The 27452-nt window shown below is 43.6% G+C and overlaps 2 protein-coding genes across 6 annotated transcripts in view; both read right to left on the bottom strand.

Annotated features, from left to right (window-relative positions):
- The window catches only part of PTPRB (protein tyrosine phosphatase receptor type B), a 64385-nt gene extending 42980 nt beyond the window's left edge, over positions 1–21405 (bottom strand). For 3 of the 4 annotated variants that reach the window (XM_063322950.1, XM_063322951.1, XM_063322949.1), the window contains exons 1-4: positions 21313–21405; positions 19632–20024; positions 10887–11125; positions 5274–5556 (exon numbers count right to left, since the gene is read on the bottom strand). In XM_063322950.1, coding sequence (XP_063179020.1) covers positions 5274–5556; positions 10887–11125; positions 19632–20024; positions 21313–21367 — 970 coding nt within the window. In that variant the 5' untranslated portion in view covers positions 21368–21405. Of the gene's footprint in view, positions 1–5273; positions 5557–5783; positions 6060–10886; positions 11126–19631; positions 20025–21312 lie in introns of those variants that run through there. The other variant, XM_063322952.1, reaches the window with a different exon arrangement.
- A 729-nt stretch (positions 21406–22134) lies between these two features.
- PTPRR (protein tyrosine phosphatase receptor type R) overlaps positions 22135–27452 on the bottom strand; it is a 161197-nt gene continuing 155879 nt past the window's right edge. The window contains exon 14 of one of the 2 annotated variants that reach the window (XM_063322947.1): positions 22135–23354. In XM_063322947.1, the coding sequence (XP_063179017.1) occupies positions 23261–23354 (94 nt within the window). In that variant the 3' untranslated portion in view covers positions 22135–23260. The remainder of the gene's footprint in view (positions 23355–27452) is intronic. The other variant, XM_063322948.1, reaches the window with a different exon arrangement.

Here is a 27452-nt window from a genome sequence, read left to right as displayed (position 1 = left end):
GGAAATCTTAACAATAGGCTTGACTACCAGCTCCACCTATAATATATACTAAGCCACGAAAGACTATTATGCTGGCAAAAGTGAATAGTGGGGGTATAAACTTGTTCCTTGAAGGCAATTGTTCTAATCAGAAAGGTCAAACTTTGGGAGTCAGAAATAAATTCCAGCACTATATATGGTCAGATGCACAGGCAGCTGAAAAAGTTTTAATTTGACTGATATCAAGGCAACAGTCATAATAACTATCGAGCAGTTTAACTTTCTCTCTGACAAAGTTAGGATAAAGTTGACTGCTTGTTAGTCCTGCAAAAGTAATCAACATAGTAATCCACATTATTTGCCAAATTCTACAAAAGAAGACACCTCCTAGATTTTTAGAAGTGCTTATACTGTCCTGGGCAATCTGTCTTCTAAGGTACATTAGCAAAGAAAAGAGTTGCGTGCCTAGAAGGTGAAGTTCAGAAAATCAGACTTTATCTAATCTATCTGGTCCAGAAAACAAAACACTCAGTGCTTTGTACATCCGCTAGAACAAAGGAACAATGAGATTGGGAAGTGCCTGGGCTGAAAGAGCCCTGGATGGAAACAAACACTTAAAAAGCCATTTACATTGTTATACAAGTCTCTGCTGGCAACGATACAACGCCGATATATCACAGAAATAAAATATGTTCACAAAGGTATTTTTATACCATTTCATACTATATGAATTGATGTCCCCTGGTCTACAAAGGAGTCTTCCAGAAGACTTAAGGTTTTTTTAATTATATTGCACCCCCATTTTCACTTTGTGTGCATAGCTGCTATAGATACATTTTATAGAAATGGTAGATATGGTTACCACCAATCCCAATGACATGACTCCCGAATACAGTCTGTAAGCACAGAAACACCCCTGCCTTACGCAGGAGAAAAAAAAAATAACTGATATACGGCCCCAGGATTGAGTAACGGGGAATTCCTGACTTGCAGTCTCAGCCATCGTCCTACCAAATCATCCAGTTTTCTCCTAGTTTTCCCTTTTCATAAAACAGTAACATACTTTACAAGGACTTTTCTGAAGATTAAGTAAAGAGGGTTGATTTCATTGTTCATATTAAATACAAATATTAATTTCTTTGGGATGATATGCAACCTAGAAAATCTTTAAAACAGGCTTAATGGTTATTTGCATTCTTCTTGTACTCTGCCTTTTGAGACAATGAGCATAACCATTACGTAGTTATGGATTATAGGATTATACAGCATACAGTCAGAGCCATGTCACAGTAGTTCTTCCTACAGATACCTAATAAATCAGATTTGTCCCAACTAATTTGAAATTTACAGGAGTGAACACATGGCCAAGCCATGCTTCTGGCATTTACAGTTCCATATTACAATGGAAAAAATATCAGACTGTGTCTTAGAAGGCAGAATTTTTAATCTCTTTTCATTCAAATATTTAGCAGTTTTCCTGACAAAAATCTATTTACCTGTTAGTTCTCTCAGTACAGGTGGCTTCAATTAGGGCATAACAAAACACATCATTGCAATATTTTTGTAGAAAACAATGTTGAATATGGCATTTATAAGCCTATTTTAGAAGATATATTTGAAAGCAGGGGAATCGCCAAGTTGTTTTTCATGGCTCTCAAGACCAATATTTCACAAATGAATTTCAATTCTGAATTGAAATTAATAAATTTAACTGTAATTTAAGATCTGTTCATATACTATTGTTTTTAACTAGAATTTTAATTAAAGACCTACTCAGTCACTGAAAATACACCACTGAAATACACAGTTATGCTGGTGCACAGACATTTGGAGAACCGAGAACTTAAAAAGTATTTTATCTGAAATCAAGAAAGATACTACCCTATTGTCTTTTGTCATCGAGTAGCTCTCAGTCACAGTAATAGTTTTACTGAGCACACTAAAGTAGATAACATGAAGGATCGACAGGTGCATGTGTTACCCCAACTTTACGATGCCAAGCATCCTGAGTAGTTGTATGGTTTTATGTGATGTTTTAAGTATATATATTCAAAAACCACAACAAATGGCAAGTATTAATCAGAAATAAATATGCAGACTTGTGCCTACTAATGTCTCTAATCTCAGGTTTGCAGTGGAAAATGTATCCGTAGCTCAGAGCTGATAAAAGGCGTTATCAGCTTTTTTCTTCATTTCCTATTCTACCAAAATAGCACAACTGCCAACACTGTATGCGTGTTTGCATGCCCGTGTATACCTGGATTATACAGTGCATATGTGATTGTATTTTCCATCATTCTGGAGGACGTATTTCAGTTCTGCTCTAGAGGATTAAATACTTGCCATTTTAAATTGATAACTCATAGATCAAAATTCCTTGAGTAGAGAGAAATAACAGACTCCACCTTGGTGGACTAGTGTGGATTACTGTATGAGTATTCCATACCTTAGTAGATTTTAGATCTATTCATACACAAATGAAATAAAACCTGCTTCTCTACTCAAAGATTCACAAAGGGTCTTGTGTTACTGGAGAGTTTCTGCGGTCTTGGTGAGCTGCGTACTTACTCTATTGGAATATCAAACTTGCAAACACCATAGACTTAACTCATTGTCATTACTATGATTTTTATGTGAAATTAAATACTCCAAAGGTCAAATTAAGTTAGGGATTTGGTCCTCTCCAAGCCTTCAGATTACCACTGCAACTACGGTACACATTATTGATCGCTTTCACCCTAAGTCCTTAATCAGAACAGATCACACTCAAAGTCTAACAAAATATTTTGTATTTTATGGGCTTAGCTACTCCAGCACTTTGTATAAGAAACATGATGAAAAGTGAACTCAGAACAGGAGCAAGTACATGAAAATTTCAACAGGATCGAATATGACCAAAAGTTAAAGTTTCTGAACTAGGTATATAAACAAATCTGAGACTTTCTTGTGTACACTTATTGCATCAAGACGATACAGATGTTCAAAACCTCATTTTGCAAAAGTAAACATGTGAGATGGGATTCCTCTCATTTACCCTCAACCATCTAAACTTCAGGTGCCTGGTTTAACCTAGGCTCTTTGTATAGTCAGGGGAGAAAGCTGGGCACCTCCAAAGGACAGCTTAGCCCATCTTTCTTAGACAAAGGACTCAGGAAGGGAACCTCTCTGAGCACCATGGTCAGGCATCATATTTTTAGACAGCCCATGATAGCTCAGTTCCGCTACCATTCAAATCGGTGGGAATTTTGTTTACAATACGGCTGAAAATATTGCTCATACTTCCATATTCACAGGATAGTTTCCAGGATCACATGCCTACGGACATTCAGGCTCGGTAGATCGTAAAACAAAACTACTGACATCAAGTTACAAAGGAACAGGTGAAAAAGAGTTTCCAGAAAGCTGGTTTAAAATGCTGCCCCTAGTGGAACCGTACAGAGGAATAATCCTCCCTCATTCTGCATTGAAATGCACAGTATTGACAGTACAACATGGCTTGTTGACAGGCATAACAAACCCTGTTACGTTCTTTAGAAAAAAATAAATTGACAAGTTTTGGAGCTAATTATGTATTTTAAACATGATCAAGCAATGCAATGGATGTAATTGAATCAAGGGAATAGAGGAACCACGGAGCAATCTGAGTAGCTGTCTGTAGGAAACCTCCATGGTTCCTCTATTCTTATTTCACGCTTTTGACTGATCTCTGATATCCAAACATAAACCTCACTTCAACTATGGTCCACTAATTTGTAGTATTTCAGCTTAAACTTCAATCGGTCATTTCACTCTGACATCTGCTACATAATATCACTATAATCAGCAGTTGCTTCCAATCACTTTTATCATCTTACAGTCTTGCAAAATCTATTTACTGATTAAAAAAAAAATCATAAATGACAAGTTCCTGTCTAAATGATTATGCATTAATCAAAATGCGGTCTAAAGTGGTATCTTTTTCTCTACTTTGACATAAGTGTTCAATAATAGATCTCTACTATCCTGCAACGATGGTGATTTATACCTGTCATTCTGATAACGGTTGATTTATTCCTTCAATTTTCAAATTAAAAGTCATCAATATTAAAAACAGTTCTCGTGATGTATGACACTGATTTAGATCACTGTCTGCCTAGAAACCATTGCTCATTTTTACCAAGTGACATGACTTGAGCTTACCTTACAGCTATCACACCAGCAGACTTGTCACTAGACTTTTTTTAACTTGAATTACCAAAGCAAACTAATAGAGGGTATTTAATGCATCTGTACAGTTAATGCAGGTAAAAGGGTCTGACAGTAAACAATGTCTCTGAACCGGTAACTGTTAAGTATTTGGCTGTTTCAATCTTCAACACTAATACTGCAAAATACCTCTCCAAAGCTAAGACTTTAGGAGCAAATCAGGGAGGCATTTCATGATGGACCTCATTTAAGACATCTCTGTTTTGAGTCTTGTGTTACCACCAGTCAGACGTTGGACAATACTATATTTCATCATCTTTAAGAAAACGCTAATACAGGTAGAAAGAGTCCAATTCTGCCACGGCAGCCAGTGGCTCTATGTTGTTCATTGCTGTGAAATGCCCAGTTGTTCACATGCACACACAAACACGCAGGCAGAAAGCGGGCTTTCCTTGGCAGCAACCTGGCAGGCTGTTGGAACACTTTTACAGCCAGTCATGGATGTGACACTGTGAGCGCTCGCACGCAACTGCACATCGTAACACCTCACTGCTTGTATTCAAGGAAAACGTACAAGCAAGAAGCTTCAGCCTTACTTTCTGACTTTTAGACTCTGGTTAGACAGAATAAAAGTATAGAAATGGGCTGAAACAGTAAACCGTGCTTGAACAGGATCTACCTGCCATTAAATAGATTGCATTTTAAACACAGTAAATAAGCTGTCACCTGAGGAACTACAAAGCCAATAGGTTTGCATGAGCATAAAGGATGTTACAGGCTACTACTTCTTAAAGCATTCTGCTGGATGGCAGCCGAAGGGGTTGAGGAGCGGCAGAAACGTGCTCCCGGCACCGACCTGCTCTCTCTGCACAGCACCGTCTCCTTTCCAGCCTGCTGGCTTAACTTTAGGCAGTGATGATGCCCGGCAGCGGGGTAAAGACACCTCAAGCGCCGGAGAGCTACGTTCAGCAAGCACTGTGGGTTTACAGTAACTGTAAATGCGTCGCCCCCCTCCTCTTACAGCCGGCCGAACCCGGGGGGACGGGAAGGAGAAGCCCGGCGTCCCTTCCCGGCCCCCGAGCACCTGCGGCGCCGCGCTGCGCCCCTACCTGTCTGCAGGGAGATGTTGACCGCCTCCCCGCCGTCCAGCGGCTCGATGCGGAGGTGGTACCAGGTGCCGGCCTGCAGGCCCCGCAGGCTGCAGCCGTAGGAGCCGTTGCCCGCGGGGGCGGGCTGGCAGCCGGCCGCCTCCCCGTCCTCGGAGCGCCCGCTCAGGCTGAAGTTGCAGGCGCGGCCGGCGGCGTCCCACCGCAGCCGCAGGCTCTGCCCGGCCACCCGCCGCTCCGTCAGGTTGGCGATGCATCCCGGTCCCGCCGCCTCCCCCGGAGCGGCCTGCGGAGAGAGAGAGAGAGACAGCGGGAAGAGTTCGGGGAGAGCCGCCGGGCAGCGCCGGCGTTCTCCCTGGGTTCGCCTCCCCGACCCCCGGCCCCGCTTCGTGCGGTGCCGGTGCGGGGCAAACCCGGCCTGTGCCCACCCCCTCGGGCTCGGCTGGGACCTGCGAGGGGCGACCCCCGCACCTATCCCCCCCGCCCCCCACCCCTTTCCCCGGCACAGCTCACCTTGGTCAGGGCCAACGCCGTCCACAAGGCGAATCCCGCTCCATAGCTCAGCATCGCCGATAGTTTTTAACCCCGAAAACCCTCGCGGGGAGGGGAAGAGGGGAAGGGAGGCGGCGGGGTGGGGTGGGGTGGGGTGGGGTGGGGGGGCGATGAAGAAGCGAAGTGGCCGCGGCGGGTCCCGGGGGCCCCCCCCCGCTCCCCGGCCCGGGCTCCCCGCGGCGGCGGCCGAGCCCTCTGCCGGGCCGCCCGCTTGCTGCATGCGATCGGGGCTTACCCCGGCCGCCTTCGCCGCCTCCCGGCCACCGGGGTGGGGTGGGATGGGATGGGGTGTGTGTGGATCGGGGTGGGGGGGCGGTGGTGGTGTGTGTGGTGGTGGTGGTGGGGGGGGGGGGTTGCCCGTCGCCCGCCCGCCCGCCCGCGGTTGAGGAGGAGCGGAGGAGGCGGGGGAGGCGGCGGCCGCCGCTTCCCAGGCTGCCATTCTGACCCGGGCTGACTCTGCCGGAGCCCTTCCCGCCGACTTCCGCAATCAAGAGGCGATTTCCTCGCCCCTTCTTGCGGGCGGTGAAGCCCGGCCAACCCCCCCGCGCCTCCTCCGGGACCCGCCGCCCGCCGCCGCCCCCCGCGCCCCCCGGGCGGGGGGCGGCGGCGGGCGGCGGGTCCCGGGATGCCGTCCCTCGCTCCTTGTGGGTCCCAGCTCCTCTCCCACCCCACATCCCTTCCTTCCTCTCCGCTTCCTCCCCGGGGCTTCTTTCCCCGCGTTCCTCCTGGCTCTTGGGGGGGGCCCTTTGCCCCCTCAGGTGATGCCGTTGTGGGACGCCGGCCGCACCTCGCTCGACGCCGCCTTGCCCTGCCTTCATGGCCACCTCTCCTCGCCTGTCACCCCATCTCCTGGCCCACCCTCCTCTTGGCCTCAGCCATCCTTAAACCACCGTTCCAACTCCCGTGTCCCAAACGCAGACGTTTTTAGGGGTTAGATGCAGACCACCGAGGCCTCCATCCTCTCCCTGCGGCACCGCGACCGGAGGTATTGCAGCAAGAAGACTCCCGGCAGAGCCCCATGCCGAGCTGCTGCCCGCGCGGCAGACGGAGTAGAAGCCCGTCTGTCAGCGGCCAAGTTATCTCAGCGTTCTGTTTTGTTCCGCATCGGCTTGTGTCCTTGAAACAATTCCTTCCCGCATCCCCTGAATAACTCCCAAGCTAAAATTACACACGCCACGGAAAGCAAGAAAGTCACCCTGTTTTCAGGCTGCCCCAAACGAGCTGCGCGCAACTCCGAATTCGGCCGCAGCTGCTGCACAGCTCTCCATCTCTGTCATGCCTGTCCGTTCCCTTCTTGTTTATGTTTAAGCTCCTTAAAACTCACGTATGTGTGTATGTGGGTTGGCGTAAGGGAGAAGAACCATAGCCAGAAGGGTTTTGGACCTTCAGATATCCAAACAGACAATAAACTAGAGGCCGTGGGGTAAATTTGAGATTGGATACAGGGGAGGAATTTGACTTTTCTTCAACGGGAATGGCACTTTTCTGCATCTTTCTGTACTGCATGATGCGTGTGGGATTTTAACTTTTAAAAGCAGCGCCCCAAGCAAATTCACCATTTCCATTTTACTTTTGCCCCATTTTAGGGAGAAAAAGGTGCTGCCTTTTAGGGGAGCTGCTGCTGTAAGATTTTTCTGTGCATCAGCCTGTCAAACAAGACACAAATGTTTGAAAAACCTTAGCTCTCATTCTTCAGAAACTGAAGGTCTGAGCGCTCGTGGGTGGTACCTGCACCTGTGGAAAGCTTCATCTCTCCCTGTGGAGATCCATGCCCGGTCCTAGGGACATGGAGCTGAAAGTGTTGGGCTTTACTCTGCGAAGCTTGGGATGATTAATAACTTTATGAACATCACCTTAAATGATGATATTGGTTATTATGCCATTCTCGTAAGAATTGCAGAACAAGTTCTCCCTTGGAAGAGATGTTTTACGTACTTCAGACAAAAGGAGGGACCGTGCCCCAGAGAGCTAGTACCATTAACAAATGAACCATTGATGGAAAACATGATGTGTGTGTGTGTGTATTAGACCTAAACTGGGACTAAAATGACATAGGTGTCTTGTAATCAGTTCAAGGTCAGAGAGTTTGACAGTGTAAATTCATCTTTAGATGATCATGCTTTTTGGACCTAATGGCATAAACCACACCAATATTTTTCCAGCACTGGAGGAGGGCAAATCTGAAGGCTTATCGGGATGTTTGGATTACTTCAAACCCCTCTCTGAAAATGGCAATATGTGGAATAACCTGCCTTTTCTTGGAAAGTGGAGCTCACATTGTAAGGATTTTTGAAAACATCCATAATCCGAATTTGCAGGGAAGATATAATTCAGATATATAGGTGTAAATTAGTTAAGTAAATGTAATATGTGAAAGGAACCCAACAGTGCAAACTTTTAAAATTCAGGAAAGGAATTGAACCTACAAAATAAAATTTAAAGACCCTTGGCAATGTCTGTCTGTCTCTTCCAGCTAACAGAAGATAATGTGTGGAGAAAAGGGATGCTGCTCCTTCTCAGCGTTGCCCATAATTTAGAAGTTCCCACTTTATTTCTCTTATTCTTGCTATTGTAAAATCTTTGAAACTACTCTGCTATAATAGTAGGAAAGTACCAGTGTATTAAGGGTTTTGAGACTTCCTTCTGCACATTATCCAGCACAAAGCTGCTGTAAGGGCAAGGTCTGACACAGACGTCTGTGCCAGCACTGGAATAAAACAGGAGGGGTCCACAATTCACTGGTGACAAGATATTTATATAGAATAGCCAACATGATACGAATAATTATTTCCAGATTGGTATTGAATAAATGGGCTTTTAGCAAATCGGCAGTCACACAGCCTTTAACGCTTACCGATCTGTGTGGCAAGCCAAGAAATTAATTAAAAAAGAAAAAAAAAGAAAAAAAAAAAGGACTGGAAGTGAGTTTTGGGAGTGGCCGGATGTGTCTCTAATAGCAGGCTCCAAAGCCCCTTTCAGACACTTTCCCAAGGTTTCCTGAGTTCTTTTTTTTTTAACACCAGCCTCTCTCTCTGTCTCTCTAATCAAGAGGAAATGGGCTTTGCATAGCTTTTGTCATGGCTTGAAAGTGCAAGCTGCAGTTTTACTTGAAATCCAAGGCTGCCCTAAACTAAACATTTTGTTCGATTGAAGTGTCACCGTTGCACGCCCCCCCCCCCCTCCCAAATGGGTACGCTCACAGCCAAATAACATCAAGGCTTTACTTCTACAAAGAAGAGGACCTAGCCTGGGCAGATGCAGTTCATAGGAGGTATTGTCTTCCGAACAGCACTCAGCGCTTACTTAGTCTAGTCGATGTGTTTTCAAAGTATCACGTTAAATCCGGTTAATCCTTTAAACGTCCCTGCTAGTTTGACTAAAATGTTTTTAACTCCACTCTAAAGACAGGGAAACTGAGAGATGGAGGCCAAAGATGTTAAGTTTGCGTGTCTAAATTGGTGTATCTAGATTCAAATGTCCAGACCCGTCTGGAGGCTCTAAGGCACAGATATTAATGATTTTTTTTTTTTTTCATGGATATGCTTAGAGTGCTTATCACCCAGGATTCTGGTTGGAAAGCTTTGACCTAAGCAACTTGCTCAGCACGGCTTATGTGAATCAGGAGGTGAACTGGGGTAGGAACGCAGGAGGCAGTAGCTTCAGTTCAAAAGGTGCCATTTCTCTAGCACTGTTGGGATTATTCAGGAGGAGTGCTGTTGGCAGTTTGGATAATACTATATTATATAGGACATTTCCATTTGGAGACTGGAATTCTCTGCAGGAGGTATGCATTTGGACAGAGGGCATGGGGAAATTAGCTCAGCCTGCCTGCACCAAGGCAGAATAATCCTATTTTAAAAGAACCGTCTCCATCAGCCGTGGAACAGGATGCAGTGCATCCATCATCAGCTCAGGCCCTTTCCTTCAGCAGCACCAGAACAGCAGTGTCAGGGCCTGTAAACCTTCGAGCTGGTTATTTGGGTCAACATAGTCCTGGGTGACACTGCTTCTCCTTTCTCCCTGTCTCTACTGATGTTGTTCATACCAGATTGTACAGATTGCTCTGTCCACAGCCCTCCCAAATACAAAACACATTTCTTAGTCTCATCCAGAGTAACATTGACACCCAATGTAGTAACTGAAACAATATGTTTGCCTGCCCCAATATACTGAATGCAGTGTGGTCTCCTGGACAAGAAGCCACAGGGAATTTAGGGATTTTCAGTTCTAAACCGCTGTTGATGTCGATGCAGTGACCAATAATGTCCTGCATGCTTTATTGTACGCTTTTTGCCGATGACGATTCCAGATTTGCTCTCAAATCACTTAACTGTGCCTTGCCCACACACAGAAAAAAAAAAAGAGAGTGGAAACTGATGCGGCGGTACTGAATGCCCACTGTCAGCTGCACCTATGGATGGGGCTGGCATCCCCGTTCCCCTCCCCTGCCAGGGCTGTTTGTGGTTGGAGAGAGCAGAGATCAAGAAGCGGCTGCGTGTCTCCACTCTGCCTATCGGTCAGTAGATAAGCTCACCAGGGTCAAGGACAGGGTTCCTTGTAAGGTAAGTTAAAGCATTCAGATTTCACTTGCTTTAATCTGCCAACCATGTATGTAATCTCAGGACTCAATTATCCTAAATAAGGTCATAAACCATACTGTGATTCTTAGAGAGTAATTAGAGCTAGACCCTCATGTCGTGCAACAAACGGATGGCAGAGCCTAAGTCAGAGAGCAGACACCCAGGCTCCTGTAGCTTCTCCCACATCCATGAGCTTTCCACTGCTCCTCAAGTATCCTGAGCATTTCCCTCATGCCGAGAGATTTTCCCAATGCATTGTGCACACCAGGACTGGGCTGTACAGAAGAGGCAGAGTTTTTCTGCAGCTGCGCTTCTAGGAAAGGGCACTATCAGCATGAAGAAAGTATCTTGCCAAAATAAAGAACAAAGCTTAGTCCTGTAGCTGTTTTTTTCCAGTTCACGGAACATCCACCTGTAATAGCTATCAGGCTCCACAGAGTGGAGCAGGCTTAATAAGAATCAATCAATAATTCTTCTGCCTTACCTCTTCTGTAGCGCTAGAGTATTGAAGAGTAGTTGCTGGAATCCAGGCTTTCTCTGTTACTGCAGATTTCAAGTCAAAGTAAAGGTTTTCAATGAGATTTTTACTGAAGTGCTCAGTCACATTTCTGATGAACATCTCTGTGCTACTCTTCAGCAGATTTTCAGGCCCAGAGGTAACAGCGTTTAAAGGGGGGGATGTAGTTCTAGTACTCCATATGGCAGTGTCTGCATCTTGGAGATCTAAGACAAATAAAGGAAAGTAATTAAAAGCGGCTCTACATTTTTATAAACAATTCTTTAGATGCCAATAAATGTGGCTGATGTGACTCCTAAGTAGTTTAAGTGCGCCTGTCAGTTCTATAGGTTTCTGTTTTCAGTGCAAACTTGCATTTTGCATCAATACCAAAGTTTGTGCAAAACAACAGCAGAAAAAAATTAATTTCCCTGAACATTCATACCATATTTTTAAATACAGTCCATCAGTGATTCTGAAGTGAAGAGAAAGATTGTACTTTGTCATTAACAGCACAATGTTTTCACTCATAGCTTTTTCACTTGCTGAGTCTATCAAACAGCACAGTTTCAGCTTTATATGGCCAACCCCGCCCCCTTTATAAGTACATGGGCCAGATTCTCATCTGCTTTTTGTTGGTGTAGGTTCAAAATATGGCTTTGTTCAAGATAATTTGTTCAAGATAATTTTTTTGTTCAAGATAATATTTGTTCAAGGTAAGTTCCTTGTGCCCACATGGGACATTCCTCTTGCATTTTTAAATCAGTCCCATGCAGAGACCACGCTAACCCCTGACTGCTCCCTTTCCAAGGTTCAGCTAACAATCGTATCAGTTAACTGAAGTGTCTGCAAATATAATGGTGGATTTGCTTTTTTAGTCACGTATCCTTCAGAGAACGCCAAAGTTGCAATTAGAGCGCAGGAAAGATTTTACTACACATTTTTCCTCCACATTTTCATGGCTCTTCCTCCCCATTGGTATGTATTTAATATCCTTTCTTTGTGGCTGTGAGGGCAGGGTTCAAGCTGTTGTGGCCTCTACATCTGGTAGCATCACATTTCAGGCGAAGTGATTGGAATTACTCACTGGCCCCTTCTCCTCACAAAAAGCTGCCCTGCCATTGCTGGAGCGCAGCTCGTGTGCGTTGGCTCAACGCCCAAGACACTTTGTCTGTCCTTGAACTGGGGTCTCCAGCATGACAGAACCTTGTTTTGCTGCTGAGCCACTGGGCTGGTTGCCATTTGTAACAACTTTAGTTCACAAACCCTCTAAAAAAAAAAATAATGTAATGACTGGGTTAAATTGCAGCAGAAGCTTCCAAATGTAATTACTTGGTGCGCAATTATGATGTCTTAGCCGGCCAACTGTGATTACTTTTTACCCAAAGGATCAGTGGGTGAGTTTCTGTGAAGTCAACATGATGGGTTTTTTCAGTACATGTAAATATATATGTTAATATGTTTATATAAAGAAACTTGCAGTACTGTCACTTGCATCCAGAAAAAAAAGTGAGATTGTAAACCCTTGTAAGTGACACCGTCATGCAAGCGTTTCCTGTGCCCAACAGCACAGTGCGTTCACCTGGTACACAGTTGAAGTTGGAGGTTGAAAAGGATTTGTTTGCTGGAATGGGTTGATACCCAGATTAAACATTTTCCCTCCTTTTATCTAACTGTGCTTCTCTGGGAATAAAAATCTCCAAGTCTCCACTTAATTGCAAAAAATATTGATCAAATATTTTTCCAAATCGAGGCACTGAAAACAGTACTACAGATCGAATTCTGCTCTCTCTTATACCCACGCAGAGGGTTTCGTCAATCCCTCAGGTCTGGTCCAACACTGCACCATCACCTTCATGCTGCTGCGTTTGCAGACTCCCCTGCAGAGCGCCTACGGTGCCGAGTCTGCTGTGGTCCTACCTCACGTACCTTCATGGCCCCCACCAAAAGGACAGGGAAGAGTCTGGCAGGGGCGGCCCTGTGCTCAAGCTGTCATCAGCTGCTGAAATAAACCCATCAGCTGACACAAGTGCAGCCTCAGCCTAAATTCCATGTCAGTCATTGTTCCTGCAGATCTCCCATTAGTCGGGGGTCTCTGAAAGCCTGCAGTAGGCAACTAGAAAGGCAACTAGAAGCCCAAAGGACTTGGAAAGAATTAGGCCTGCTGGCTCTCTGCCTCTGAGATATCTCCCAAGTTCAGCAGGGAGTAGCTTACTGATAGACGGCTAAACAAAAGTACATCTGAGTGGTCAGCAGCTGCTTGGGAAAAAAGGCCACTCAATTGGGTTCCTAAATATAGATTTACACACCCAACAAAAACACATTAAAAAAAAAATCTTGGATTTATTTACAGACAAATAGCAGCAATTCCAACAGGAAGACGTTTGCGTTCCAGTGCAATTGTGCTTCAGGAAAGCTGCTGCTCCATAAAAGGGAAGCTGGTGCCGCCAGCGACATTTACGGGACTCGGCAGCCAGGGGAAAACCAGCATTCCTGGTGCGGGAGCGGAGGGGAGAGCTCGACTCTCCTGGAAGCAAAACGCTTGGTCCTCAGCAACGTTCCACCAGCCCGAGGAGGTACCATGAACAAGTGCTTGGTCACTGCACAACCCGACTCCTATTTTTAAGCTCAGGGCTACCCTGGGTTTCCAGTTAAAGGATCTTTCCCAGCAAAGACTGACAACAGTCTCTTACCTGTAACCTACGGGTGGAAATGGCTTGTGCTAAGCACTATGCCACACCGGAACTTCGGATATACGTAACAGGACTTCCCATGTATGTTACATTGGACTGACTAATAGGGTTCATATCTGCCCTCACTTCAAGAAAATCCGGATCCAGGTTTACGTTCTTTTTCTAAGGAAAGTCACTATGGTCCCAGCATAAGGACCCTCATAGCCCTTCTTTAATAGCAGGCACTTATAAAAGAAAACTGCATATTATAAGACCCAAGCAAACAGATTTATACACAACTTGAGCTCCAAATTTTTAAACCAGAAAAAACTCACCTCCCATCTGGACATCAGTAAAGTACACAGAAATCCCAACAGTGGGATTTTTCAGAAGTGTTTAGCATTGTTCTAGCAGTCTCTTTGGAAATCAGTCATTAAACCGTTCATGGGAACAGAACTGCAGCACTGACACTGACGCTGATCACTAGTGGCTGAATGATATACAGCGTGTGAACATACCATTGTAATCATCAGTAGCACACCCAGGAGAAATTATGACATTCTGACTAAGCGCATGTTTCATCCCTGGGGTGTCCTGCAGACTGCATCCATCTGCACAGCAGCAGGCTGCTTACAAGGAAAGGAAATCCATACGTTTTGCACGTAGGATGAGTACGAGTGCTGGTTAGCTGTCGAGTACTGAGAACTCCACAGTGCTGCCTTCAGACTCAGACGAGCCGGCATGGTGCAGCTTTCTGCAATAGCTTGCACCGTATCTATCTACCTACCTATTAAAGCACAGTTTCAGAAAACTAAGGCTGAATTGCTAATGAAACAGAAAGGAATCAGATATCTATTGTATAAGAAGAAATACTCCGTAAGACTACCTCTAACTCGCTGACAGTAAGACTTGAAACTGGAAGGAGTCGTTTTAAGATCTCTGCGTGTGCAGGACAAAATGAATTGTCTTTTTAGCTGTCTAACTACTTGTAAATAGACTGCAAAAACAAAGACTCTATTTTAAAAACATAATTCAGATTTCTGTTGTACGTAGGAGTGTGACAGAAGAACAAAATCCACTAAATGTCCTTTCTTTGCCATTCAATGTAGTCCTTTTAAAAACTGCAAAATCTATGCCACTTGAAAAAACGTCACCTTCTTTATCTGAAATGCTGTAGAGGTTAGCAATGTTTGTATCTCATGTCAGAGAGGTCAAATGTCTACAAACTTCAGACTAATCCTGAGCTGCTCTTTTTCTTGCTTGTTTTTGAACTTTCAGCACCAGTCCTAGCAGAACATCCCAGATAACTATAGTGATAATATCATCGGTTTATCAGCCCTATTTCTGACACTCTGGATAGCCCCAGCTCACCCTGAAGTGGATTTTTGGTCACTGAAAGGTATCTAGACTCCATTAACTCCATGGATTACATCTTTACTGAAGAAAGCTCAGAACAGGAGCAACTATGTAGACACCTAGGACCTGGTTCAATTGCCTAAACATAGTTACCTAGTGTAATCTGAACTGCCCTACGGCATCGGAGGCATCTGCTCAGGGCTCTCATAGCACCTATGGGACACTGGGTCAGCTATGTCTTTCTGGGTAGGCAGACAGAGGTCAGGTGGGATGACCCAGAGCATCTCAAATGGCAAAAAGCACCTATGTTGACACAACTGAAATAAGCCCTTCCTTCAGTCCCCTACATTTAGATACGTAGAAGCTGAAACCCACTCCAGCTTCTACACAGAGATCCATACAAACAAAAAGGGAGAGAACGTAATCGTGAATATTACCAGTACAGTTGTCTGGAACTGGCACTTGCAGCAGAAGATGAAATAATAAAGCAGGACTTGCCATCCTCCTGGTTGCTCTGGGAAGCTGTTCATATCATTCCATTTTTTCCCTATGAAAGTAGCTGAGCTGATTTTGTTCTATACTCTCTGCGCTGTGGCTTACTGAGACTTTGAAAATTTATGAGAACAAAAGATCTAGGCTACACTGCAGATTTTTCCATTTCTTTTTACAAAATGTAAGAACACATTTATCTTTGTGCTTCCAACAGTGTGCTATTGGATTGTGTACAAGGTCTTGTAATTATGTCCAAGGATCTGACATTTGATGCCTTTCATTTTCCAGGTGGAGCTGAGCAACAGTTGTCAGCCATTTATAGCTTTGACCAAACAAAGAAGATTCAAGTAGTTTTTGGTATTTCATGGGTTCACACAGATGTTAAGAAACTCTTTTACTTACAAAGTCCTATAAAATAATAATTCAGGGAGATAAAAATTTGTTTGAGTGAATTTTTTTTAGGAAAAAAGTTTTGGGTCAACTTGAAGGTGGAATGAAAATATTCTCACTGTTCTAATTTTTCCTGGAGAAATTTGTAAAGGTTACACACACACAAATCCAACCTGTTGTGAACTTACGGATGGATTGTTGCAGTCATTACAAACGCTAAAGGCATGGAAAAATTAAAGCCTGGAGATAGTAACGTGATTGCTTTCCCAAGAGTGCCAAGAAGATGCACGTGTCTTCCTTTACCCTGTTCTGCAGTTGTTACTGCTGGTCCAGTGGTTCGGAGCGCGCTCTGAGTCTCTTCCACCCGCCATCTCACCCACTGAAGTGTCAGCAGTGGGATGTGAACTCAGTAAGCTCAGGCTCTGATGTGAAGAAGGCAAACTAGAAATGGGATAAGGGGAAGAGAGATGCGCACAGGAAAGAGAATATAGAGGCCCAGAAACTGGGGTAGAAAAGGAGGAAGGACTGTGGAGGTAACAGTTTGAACATGGAACGGCACATCAGGCTTTGGCTCATACATAGTATCTGATATTTTGTCTATTTTAGACTGCAAACAAAACAAGAGATAAAAAGACGCTATTTGAATTCCTTGTCCAACTTGTTTTATATCTTTGTAGATCCCACTATGGTTCTTAAGTATTTGGCAATAACGGTAAGTAATAAAAACACTCTCCTCCATAATATCAGCTACTCTCTTGAATGGGGCTTTGCCTTGATATCCACAGTTCTAGGGTTTTGCAGCTACAATTCCTTCAGGAGATGTCCCTACTATGTATGATATGGTAGGAGAGAAATGCAATGCAGAGCACCATATTACAAAACAGTTGATGTCACCTTCTGCATCCAGACTGCTCTACAGGCTGTGTGACAGCCTCTAGATCTCAGTGAATAACTGCAGGATACAGCTTGGACTTGTGTCTCCCTATTTGAAGTCGTTCTCCACTGAGTGAATAATTGTTGGTCTGCAATGGTTTTGAGGTTTGTTGGTAATATTCGAGGTGCCACATAGCATTACCTCTGTTCTTAATTGGATATTTTATTGAAAGTAACCTATCCAGACCAAAAGAAGCTTTTAAGAATTGCTTACACAACTCAGAAGTGACATCAGTGTTAGTGGGTCAGCATTAGCAGTGCTCTGGGTGCTTTCCAAACATACAAGAGGAGATGAGGTTTGCTCTGCAATTGTTACTTGGATGCAACAATTTTTGCTCTTTTCAGTTGTCCAGCCTTCTATCCCTTCACTTCCCCCATGTTTTCCTCCTCCCTGTTTCCATTCCCGTCCCTTCTCCTGGGTCCTGTGCTTAGAGAAGCTCTGACCCAGCAGACGCTTAGTGAAAAGAAGACCTCATCACTATACAGACTATTCCTCTCTCCGCCCAGAATCTCCTCATGAATTTGATGAGAACTGAAGCCTCACCATCTCAAGGGAGATTGATACCTCGTGTCCCTTCTTCATGTTAGCTGTTTCAGCCAGAGGCCAGATTCAATCACAGCTTTGTGTGAGAAAGACTGTCTGCTGTCAGACTTAAAGTGATCCCTGACGGAACAGAGGTGTGGTACATATTTAAACTGATCCTGATTTCCACAAAGAGTCATTTAGGTCAGGATTGTAGCAAAAAAAATGTATATCCAAACACATCTCAGATGGCTGATTTGAAATCCAAATCCAAGCCCAGACTTTATCCAGGCTCAGAAAAATCACACTTGGCACTTGAGTTAGGTCCAGAATAAAAGGTAGTTGCAGCTGTTGGGTTTGGAGCTTGTACTATATCTGGGCTGATAAGATGTTTGGGATGCAATTCAGTGAGTCACTCCTTTGCCAAAATATAACTATTTTTATGAGTACTATGAAAACAAAGGGTAAATTATATCAAAATATGGTGTTAGTAAGGAGTAGAAAAACAGCCATTTTAGCTCCAAAGACTTTGCTTAGTTTTTACTATCTTAGCTAAATATAGACTGAATATGTTATTTTAGGCTGATCCATTGCTGCTTTCACTGAAAGCAGACAGATGTTCTTGGAAAACGAATTTTATGCATTCAACATTGAAAATTTTGACATGCATATGGATGTCAAGACCAGCATTGTGAGCATTAGATTTTGTTCTTGTACTACTACTTATTATTATTATTGTTGTTGTTGTTATTATTATTATTATTAGAAAATTAATCTCTTTGCACTACTTCAACTCTTTATGAGTTTCTTATATATCTAGAATTCTTAGTTAGCTATTGAGGAGTATAATGTCCTGTTGATTTCTTAGCAGAGCTTCCCAGAGCTGTCAAAAAGGAGATAACTGACACAGTGAGAGTCTTAAAGTGGATCTACAGGCCTGCCTATGGAGAAAATTTCAGGAAAATTAAGGTAAATTCATTAAAGGACTGAGCACAGTAAATAGGTGAGAAGGTGCTTTAATACCCCATGATAACCGTCTTAGTACTCATTGGTCTTAAATTGCTTCTCCTCTGAGGATGATCAAGAAAAGGATGGAAGGTTACTTTAACTTTGTTAGGCCACGCTTCATCCAGCTATCTAAAGAAAATAACACTGCCTGCGTACCTCATCTTAATTTTTCATGGTGTCTTCGAATAAGCAAGCCATACTCACCCTATACACAGGACTTCAAACAATTTTTCCTTTTTAATCCCTAAAATATATGGGAGGGCTGGAATGGCATCTTGGCCACTTTTCCATTCCTTGAATCTGCAAGCTGTCCTGTCAGACCTCCACTCAGGTGAGTAGTCCTGCTGCTGTGAGTAGAGTTCTGCAAGTGCAAATTTGCTGAAAAAAATGGTACTTTGCCTTACAATGAATGGGTGCTTAGAACGGTTAGAAAGAACACGGATTTGTTTTAAACACTCTGAAAAGTTGGCCATGTGCAAAAGTATTGGGTCATAAACCATTTTTTTAAAATCCTGTGAAGACAAGAATAAATTGTGTGTTCCCCAATAAAAAGCTTAACTCTGCAGGTTGTTCTTATTTACCATGACGAACTGCTTAATAGTGCGCAAGAAGAATGTCAACAGTACTGTCAGGAAGGATTGACAACAGGATATCAAGGACAGTGTTATTAAGCAGCACTCAAACTGTTCTACCTTCCTTTTGCTATGGATATGGAAACGTATAACCACAGATGTATATCAACACATCTATGAGTATGTGCACAGGCCCACGTACCTCAAACTGCTATTGCAAGAATTTCTGAGATTTTTGATTCAGTTCATTATCTTGAGGATTTTGAGTGTTCTCATATATATTGCATCTAAGTGCGAAGTGACACCGTGTAAACACGTGAATGTGTAAGCCATGTCTGTTCTAATCATGGATTTGGATTAATCAGAGAAATAATTGTGCAAGTGTTTGATTTTCAGATGTCTTCTTGCTCTTGACAGATTGAATCTGGATTTGTATGATAAAATGAATGGGGAGGAGAAGGACTGTTATACATCCATATTTTTTAAAAGTACTAGGAATTAGTACCCACGATTCTGTTTAAAAGTGAAAAAGGAAATGAGACAAGATTGGGAGTGGAGAAAAGGAGAGACATCCTGAAAATATAAAATGGCTTAAAAGCCCCACCAGTTGTGAGAACGACAGCACTCATCTCATCTGTTCTTTTTATGGTTCTTTAAACTACTTTCAACTATGACAAACATTTTTCTATATTAATAAAATATCATAATTTTTAACATTTAAGTTAGCATAAAAGAGACATTTTTGTTACGAAAACTTTCAGGATACTTCCCTGAAGGAGTAGCTCACCTTGCTTTGAGCACAGATTTACATAAACAGGTTTTCCCGTCTCGCTGGCTTCTAGCTGCATCCAAGTATGAAGGTATTTCTTACTCTGCTTGGCCATTACCTTCTGACCTTGCTTTGTGAGAAAGAGAGAGCTGTTGGCCACCTTCAGGAGCCCATCCTCCTCCTGGCAAGTCCACCTGACTGCCTGGGGACAATCAACGATGATGCTGCGAGATGACAGGGCAGAGCGTGTAGAGATGCTCAGGCACTGGGCGGATTTCACATGGAGGAGCCTGTCATCTGCCGTCCACTGCCACTGCTGGTTGAGGTTGGTCATGTTGCACTTTTCCATAATGACTCCTCTCTTTTCTGAAAGACACTGCTGTTTCTGGACATGGATAATCAGAAACCCTTCTGGAAGAGGAAAATTCCAGAAAAATGCAATAGATTACACACGGTTATTTAACAAAAAGCAAATTCTTGATGATTTAAAGTATATCAGCAAATAAATCTCGCTTCCCACTTTCTATGTGTTGAACTTTTCATGAACTTTCCATGTGTTGAACCTATTTTAAAAAAACCCAAATGGACAACCCACATGATACAAGTACTGGTAATGCAAAGAGTGAGAACGCAAAAAGCAAACTTCTGTGGCAAAGGTCACCTTGACCTTCATGACATACAAGAATGAAAAAAATTAAACTGGATATGAAAGGAATCCAAGAACTATTAACTTTAAATACCAATTCTAAATACCCCACTTCCCCTGCTTGAAAGCATACACACATCTACACAAGCTCTCAGTCTTTTTCATGGTTTATGACACAGTCTTTTTACAATATAATTTACAGCATGGAAATTGTTTTAGTAAAACTCCTAGTGTTTCTGAAGAAAACATATAAGAGGATATTCCCAAATCTGTGTGCCTCTGAGTGCCTGTGCCGTTACAGGAATGGAGGCTCTTTACTGATAGGAAGTACATCTGTTTTACTGGATTTACTCCAATGCCTCTAGCTGTTAGTTTTGTGACCATCCTAATTCACGTTAGATGAGCTCTTTGTGCCACCACACTTAAAGATCAACACCAAACACTCAAGCAAGGAGAACTACAATGCATTCATCAAAAAACCCTGAAGTTACCAAAGCAAAATCCGTACTTGTTACAGAACACAGAACTGGATATTTCAAATGCAGCCTCCCTGCCACATCTTGTTTACGTTTTTCTCTTTTTATAATCTCAGTTACTCAAACATTTCCAGCCTTGCTAGTTACAAAGTGCTAAATGCAACATGTATATTTATTTCCCTTGACTGAGGTTTGTCATCCCCCTGTTTTTACTGATCTGGGTATCTTCTAACTAAGCATCACAGAAAAGTCCTGGCTCTGGGAGTTTCACAGAGTAGAATAAAAAATAGGAATCTCCCCTTCGAAGAGCTTGTCCCAAAGCTCAGCTCCTGGATTGTCTACCAGGAGATCTTCTTAAAAACAGAAGAGGTATCTACAGCATAGAAGACGACAGTTTATTTTCATTTGGAAAGAAATCTAAACAGAACGGGCTACGTTGGCCCTGCCCCCCATTCCTCTTGTATGAACCCAAGAGAAGAAATGACTCGGTTTTTGTAAGTCGCCAGCTGCCCCAGAGGGCTCTGCTCGGCATCAGAAAGAGCAATACAGCAGAGGGGAAGTGGGGAGAGACACTTACCTGAGAATGTCAAGGCAAGACAGGTAGAAACCAGGACGTGAAATAAAGAATCCATTTTGCCTCTAGCAACTCCCCATGCTTCTCTTAAAAAAACCCACCTCAGATAAGTGAAGCGAAGGCTAGGAAGGAAATGTGCCTTCACAGGGGGAAAAAGTCAGTGACGAGCACTTCCTTCTATTCAATTGTTTTGGGGAGTTTTACACCACTTTGTCCTTTCATATGATTCTTCAGAGTTTACAAGTTGCTTTATTTTGTAAAAATACAAGCAAAAGAGAGAGAGGTTTTTAAACACCCGGGTAACTAAAAGAGATGACATTGAATCTCTTTAGACTAGAAGTCTAACAAAAAGGTTTTATACTTTTGTGTAATTTGCTGCCTGTGAAATCTTACAACCTGCAGGTGATTTGGATGGGGCTGAAGAAGTATATACTGTATTATCCAGGGAACAAACACACATTTTTTGGTAAGTGTACATAATCAAGCAAAATCTCCATATTGATACTTCTAACTCCGCAAGTTCTAAAAGCCAAGTGGAGAGGGGGAGGCAAGGGGAAGAGGAGGAGGAAAAATCTCTTAAGTCTGCACTGGGTCTTACACGAACTCCCCCCGAGGGATCAAGTGATGCTGGTTTTGCCTTCCCATCAGGTGATCCACCTTGCTCCATGTCAGTGGGAGATTGCCCATGTCCTCTGGATTGGCTCTCCAGTGGTCTGAAGCCATGGTGGTGGCTAACCAAACTGTGCTAGGCTGTGCCTGTTTATGGGGGTACAAGAGCGTGTGGTGCATTAACTGATCTAAGCAAGAACAGAGACTTCAGTAAATATTTTATATCAACTGTAATTTATTAGCAGTATGAAGCAAAGTCAACATCACTGCATTAAAAACTCATTATACCCTGTAAACAGACCTCCCAGTGCTGTAAGTCATAATGCCAACTTTGCATTTCTCTTAAAAACAAACTCTTGCTGAATGTTAAAGGAAACAGTCATAGCAGCATTTTCTTTCTTGTATAACCTGTTGTGGAACAGTTCATATCACTAAAGGCGTCCACCTCTTACTGAAAGAGATAGAGCAGATAAACAACATAAGCAAAAAATCCCATATTAATAAAAGACAGACAAATATTTAAAATCCTTACCATTTAATATATGCTACAAAGTTTCTTTTAAAAGTAAAATGACTTACACAATTTACAAATACACTGGATCTGGGTCTGTAGCAGAAGCATGTTCTAAGACAATCAACAGTACAGGGTAAATACATACACACTGAATAACAGACATTGTGCTCTGCAGCTGCTCTGTAAGACCTACAGTAAATACACATTTAATAGTTAATAGTAGGAAGAACATATATTTCCATATAAAATATTAACTGCTTTTGAATATTTTCAAAAACAAGACTTTTGATTTTTTTATTATCTCATCTTTTTTTCTAATCCATAATTGAACACTTGCAATTTTAGCAGCAAGAATATTATGTGGCCAAGAAACAAGCTCACCACATAATCAGTAATAGCACTTTACAGTACAGTTGACAGTCCATTCACAAGACAGTTTGCAAACGTTAAAGCATTTATACACTTGATAAACATTTCTTCTGTGGAAGTTCCAATGTCCATCCAACTGCAGCAGTAGCACATACATACATTCCATATGGCAGATATCAGTATTACAGAATTAAACCCACCTTTAGATATATACGTGAAATCCATTTGTTGTTTCAATACGGTACCTTCTTTATAGATCATTTTTGGGAAGCTCACAATACATTCATATACAGTAAGGGTCCAGCAATCTCTACACTTTTGCCAAACCGTCCACAATCCTTTCAGAAGTTGGCCTCAAAGCTGCTCTTCCCACTGCAGTAAACTCCTTGAAGAAGCTGCTGGTAGGTAATGAAATAAATTACCTCAAGAGACTGACATTCGATTTTACCCTCCGTGGCTTCACTGGACAGCTTCTGCAGAAAGTCTGCTTTCATACAGACTCAGTGCATGGTGCACAAATTCATACTGTTCGCTGGTCTGAACCATTCCACCTCTGAAAAGGAAACACATCGGAACGAAATGTTGTTTCGTAAGAACGCGACAACCTCCAGCCCCTGCCAACCCCATGACCACCAGACAATACAAGCCCTTTTCTCAAGTTTTGACTTAGAGTTTGCTTGAGTAAGTGGGAGATTTGCCTGAGGAGAAGTACTTTCTTCATAACTTACACCATTCAGCACATGCCCAGCATGAACCACCATTCCCAATTCCGTCAGGGTAAGAAGGAGAGAGGAAAACATCTAGCATCTATGTTAGTAAAACATACATTTCAAATTCAACACATCCATAGAGAATTTTGCTCGGTCATTCAGGCAAGGAAGGCCAGACACACGGACGCAGCATTACTATTGATGGAGCAAGGCAGTATTCAGAATTTGGCCTTTCGTTTTTGTCCTTTACTAAAAATGTAACCTTTGGTGACCCTCACATCGCCTGTGCGGCGAACAGCTCTTCCTGTCCTCTTTCTAACGCCTACAGTGCATCCTGTCTGAACAGCAGCCACCTAAGAAATTTTACAGCAGTGACTCATTTCAGCACCAACAATACAGAAGGGTTTAACTTGACCATAAAAAGGACTAGTTACAGACAGCTTGGATTAGATCCCTACATTTAATATATTCACCTGATAACAACCCCTTTTTCAGGTCTAAGTATGAGGATCAAATCCCACATCTCCAGTGCCAATTGCATTGGTAGGGAGGGGGATGATGTCCTGCAGGAGACAGGTGTGATATTTAGTAAAAGTGGGATCATTCAGCTCTAAAATTAAACTGAGCCTCTTTCTGACAGTACTAAGGTCTTCCAGGTCTCACTTCTCACGGAGTGAAGCCTTAAATTTACTTAATTCCACTTTTAATACCTCATCTGCCAGGGTACTCAAAGCTGCCTACTCTGCTTCTAGAACCAAGCCCTAGTTCATCCTCAGCATTACCTTTGGGGGGATGAAAGAGTAAATGGCCATAGCGGGAAGGAAGACATTAAGATATGCATTGTATTTGGCTTCAGCTAGATCTTCATTTAAACAAATTCATGAGGGATTTGGATCCAGAGCAATGCCAAAGACAGGTATCTTACAGAAGAAGGTCTGACAAACCCCCATGTGATCCCTTCAAACACCCTAGCAACAAAAGGGTCTACTGATATACAAAGCTATATGAAAAATGGTAAAACTGCCTCAACAAGTATTGTCCTTCAGTATTAGAGAATGTTATCCACAACCATAAGGCCCTTTAAGTTTCCTCAGTGATACTGGATCGTTAAATGGCTGTGGCAGGAAAAACATAATTAAAATAATACCTACTTCTTTAAGCAAGCGATCAGCTCTCTGTGCTCCTCCAGTGAGCTCAGGCAACTGTAGAACACCTTTTAGTGAGCTGCATGTCTATTATGATATGCTATTCCTAGGAACCAAATCACAGGTCCTTAAACGGTCCCATCCGGTGCAAAATGCAGCAGCCTCTTAGCTTTGCCAACAAAGACATCCACAAATTCATAACTCTTGGCTGCCTGCTGCCTTCAGCTGCTCTCCTCTGTCCCTGTCCCCTGCCTGTAGATCCAGCGAGACTCTAAAGGTGACGGGAGGGCTTTGCTCTGGTCCTCTGTGCTGCTTAGCCTCCTTCCTTCCTCCTCGCTGCTGCGTCCTGCCCTGCCCACGCAACCCCTTCCCAGCCAGCTTTCCTCCCTGTCTTCCCCATCAATGTCCCCCCAAGATGTGCTCTGAGGGAGTGCATTTCCCAGGTTAGATCTGCTGTGTGGAAGGGGTGGAGGAAGGGAACGTATCCAGGGAGAAGGACTTGGCAGGCAGGGCAGGTTAAAACAAATCTGGCTGCACTAGGCTGTTTGTGGGGTTTATCCTTGCTCCTTCCTCTTCGGTGATGAACACAAAATCCCCTAGAAAGCAGGTATAAGCCTGGCTGGGGCTGAGCCCAGTGCTACCACATTTGGCCTGTGCTTGCAAGCACAACCAAGATGTTACGGTACTTCTGAACTTTGTGTGGGCAAACGAGTGCTCGTCCCTGTCCGCTTAGGGGCAGTAATATAATATATTGTATAATATTGTATAATAGCCTTGTCAGTGCTATTATACAAGGGATTCACAGAACCACAGCATCACAGAATGGTTTGGGTTGGAAGGGACTTTTAGAGATCATCTAATCCAACCCCCCTGGCCGTGGGCAGGGACATCTTTCACTAGATCAGGCTGCTCAGAGCCCTGTCCAACCTCACCTTGAACGTTCCCAGGAATGGGGCATCCACAACTTCCTTGGACAACCTGTTCCAGTGCCTCACCACCCTCATGGTAAAAAATTTCTTCCTTATATCTAGTCTAAATCGTACCTCTTTCAGTTTAAAACCATTAGCCCTTGTCCTGTCGCAAGAGGGCCTACTAAAATGTTTGTCTCTGTCTTTCCTGTAGGCCCCCTTTAAGTACTGAAAGGCCCCAATAAGGTCTCCCCGGAGCCTTCTCTTCTCCAGGCTGAGCAACCCCAACCTTCTCATCCTGTCCTCACAGGAGAGGTGCTCCAGCCCTCAGATCATTTCTGTAACCCTCCTCTGGACCTGCTCCAACAGGTCCATGTTCTTCTTATGCTGGGGGCTCCAGAGCTGGACACAGTACTCCAGATGGGGTCTCACCAGGGTGGAGTAGAGGGGCAGAATCATCTCCCTTGAACTGCTGGCCATGCTGCTTCTTCTGCAGCCCAGGATACAATTGGCTTTCTGGGCTGTGAGCACACGTTGCTGGCTCATGTCCAATTTTTCATCTACTGATAATCCCCAAGTCCTCCTCCCCTTTGTTCTTGGGCAAGGCTCATGTTTAATAGCAAGGAATTATCTGTGACCCAAAAACATCAGTTTGTGCAAAAGGCTGCATGGAAGAGCGTTTCAGGAGGAAATCTCCTCAAGGAGGGGAGGTTTCCTCTTCCACATCCCTAGTGCCCAGAAGGGATGTACCCACAGCTACGGCACCTCTGGGCGTGCAGCCTTCGTCCTCTGCCAGCCCATACTGCCAGCTCCTCTGTGAGCTGCTGGGGCCTCTGCTTCTTTGGGGCTGTCTGGGGTTGTGCTTGGAAAAAACAGCCCCTGGCACTCTTAGGGCTTGGGGACTGTGACCAGCAGCCACGGGGAAGGGAAAGGTCCTTTACCCTGCCCTCTGGCTTGCTGCTAGTGCAGCTGGATGCAGTCTGCTCCAGAATGAATGTGATGCAGGGTTTGAGATTTTTTTTTTAACCTAAAGTGATTAGTCAAAACACTTAAACAATGAATTGACGCACACTGGAAACTCTTTTCATCCTGTCTGAGGAGCCAAGAGCAAAGTTATCGGACGTCATTCCAAGAATGTGCCTTTAAGGTTAAGAATGTGCAAAGTTTCTTGATATCACAGTAAGTCTTGAAGATGCCTCACATCAAACATTTCCTGTTTCTGTTGCAAAACATAAAAAATGAACTGGGAAAAAAAGTAAGCTGAGCAGACCTGTGGGTCTATCTTTCTATGAATCCACACCGAGCATGGCTGTATCTCCATCCCGGGTCAAGATTTTGAATGGATGGTTATTTCCTCATGTTAACTCAGCACAGATGATTACTGCCAGATCTGTTCACCCCTAAACTTACGCTGAACAGCTAAGCAGAAAGGGGTATCTGGACATGCCTTACCTGGGAACAGCTCTCCCCTGTCTCATTCCCTGCTAGAGCTCTATTTTAAATTCTGTTTCCAGAGGAGCTACGTAGGCAGTTAATTAAAGTATTTTTCAGCATAACTCTTTGCCACCATCTGCAATTTGTCTGGATGCTTGTTCAGTTCTCACTGAGTGTGCTGGGCAATGGGAATGTTTTGGTAAATCACTACAGCATCACGGTGAGCCCCTCAAACGCAGCTCTTCTCTATTCTCCTATTGCTCAATTCACTTTGGTAGAAATGTGGCCACGGACCCATCTGACAAAAAGTTCACACATAAGTGGATACCATCGAGTGTGTTTGTTCCATCAGTAGGTCTGTGTTTGGATGGTGCAGCTCTGAGCATGAGCAAGCCTGCTTGGGATCCTAGCGGAGATGAGGTATCAGAAATGAAACGATTCAGTGTACCTCTTG

This window comes from Chroicocephalus ridibundus, chromosome 1, assembly GCF_963924245.1.
Source record: "Chroicocephalus ridibundus chromosome 1, bChrRid1.1, whole genome shotgun sequence".
Lineage (NCBI taxonomy): Eukaryota > Metazoa > Chordata > Aves > Charadriiformes > Laridae > Chroicocephalus > Chroicocephalus ridibundus.
This window is presented reverse-complemented; position numbering and strand designations above follow the sequence as displayed.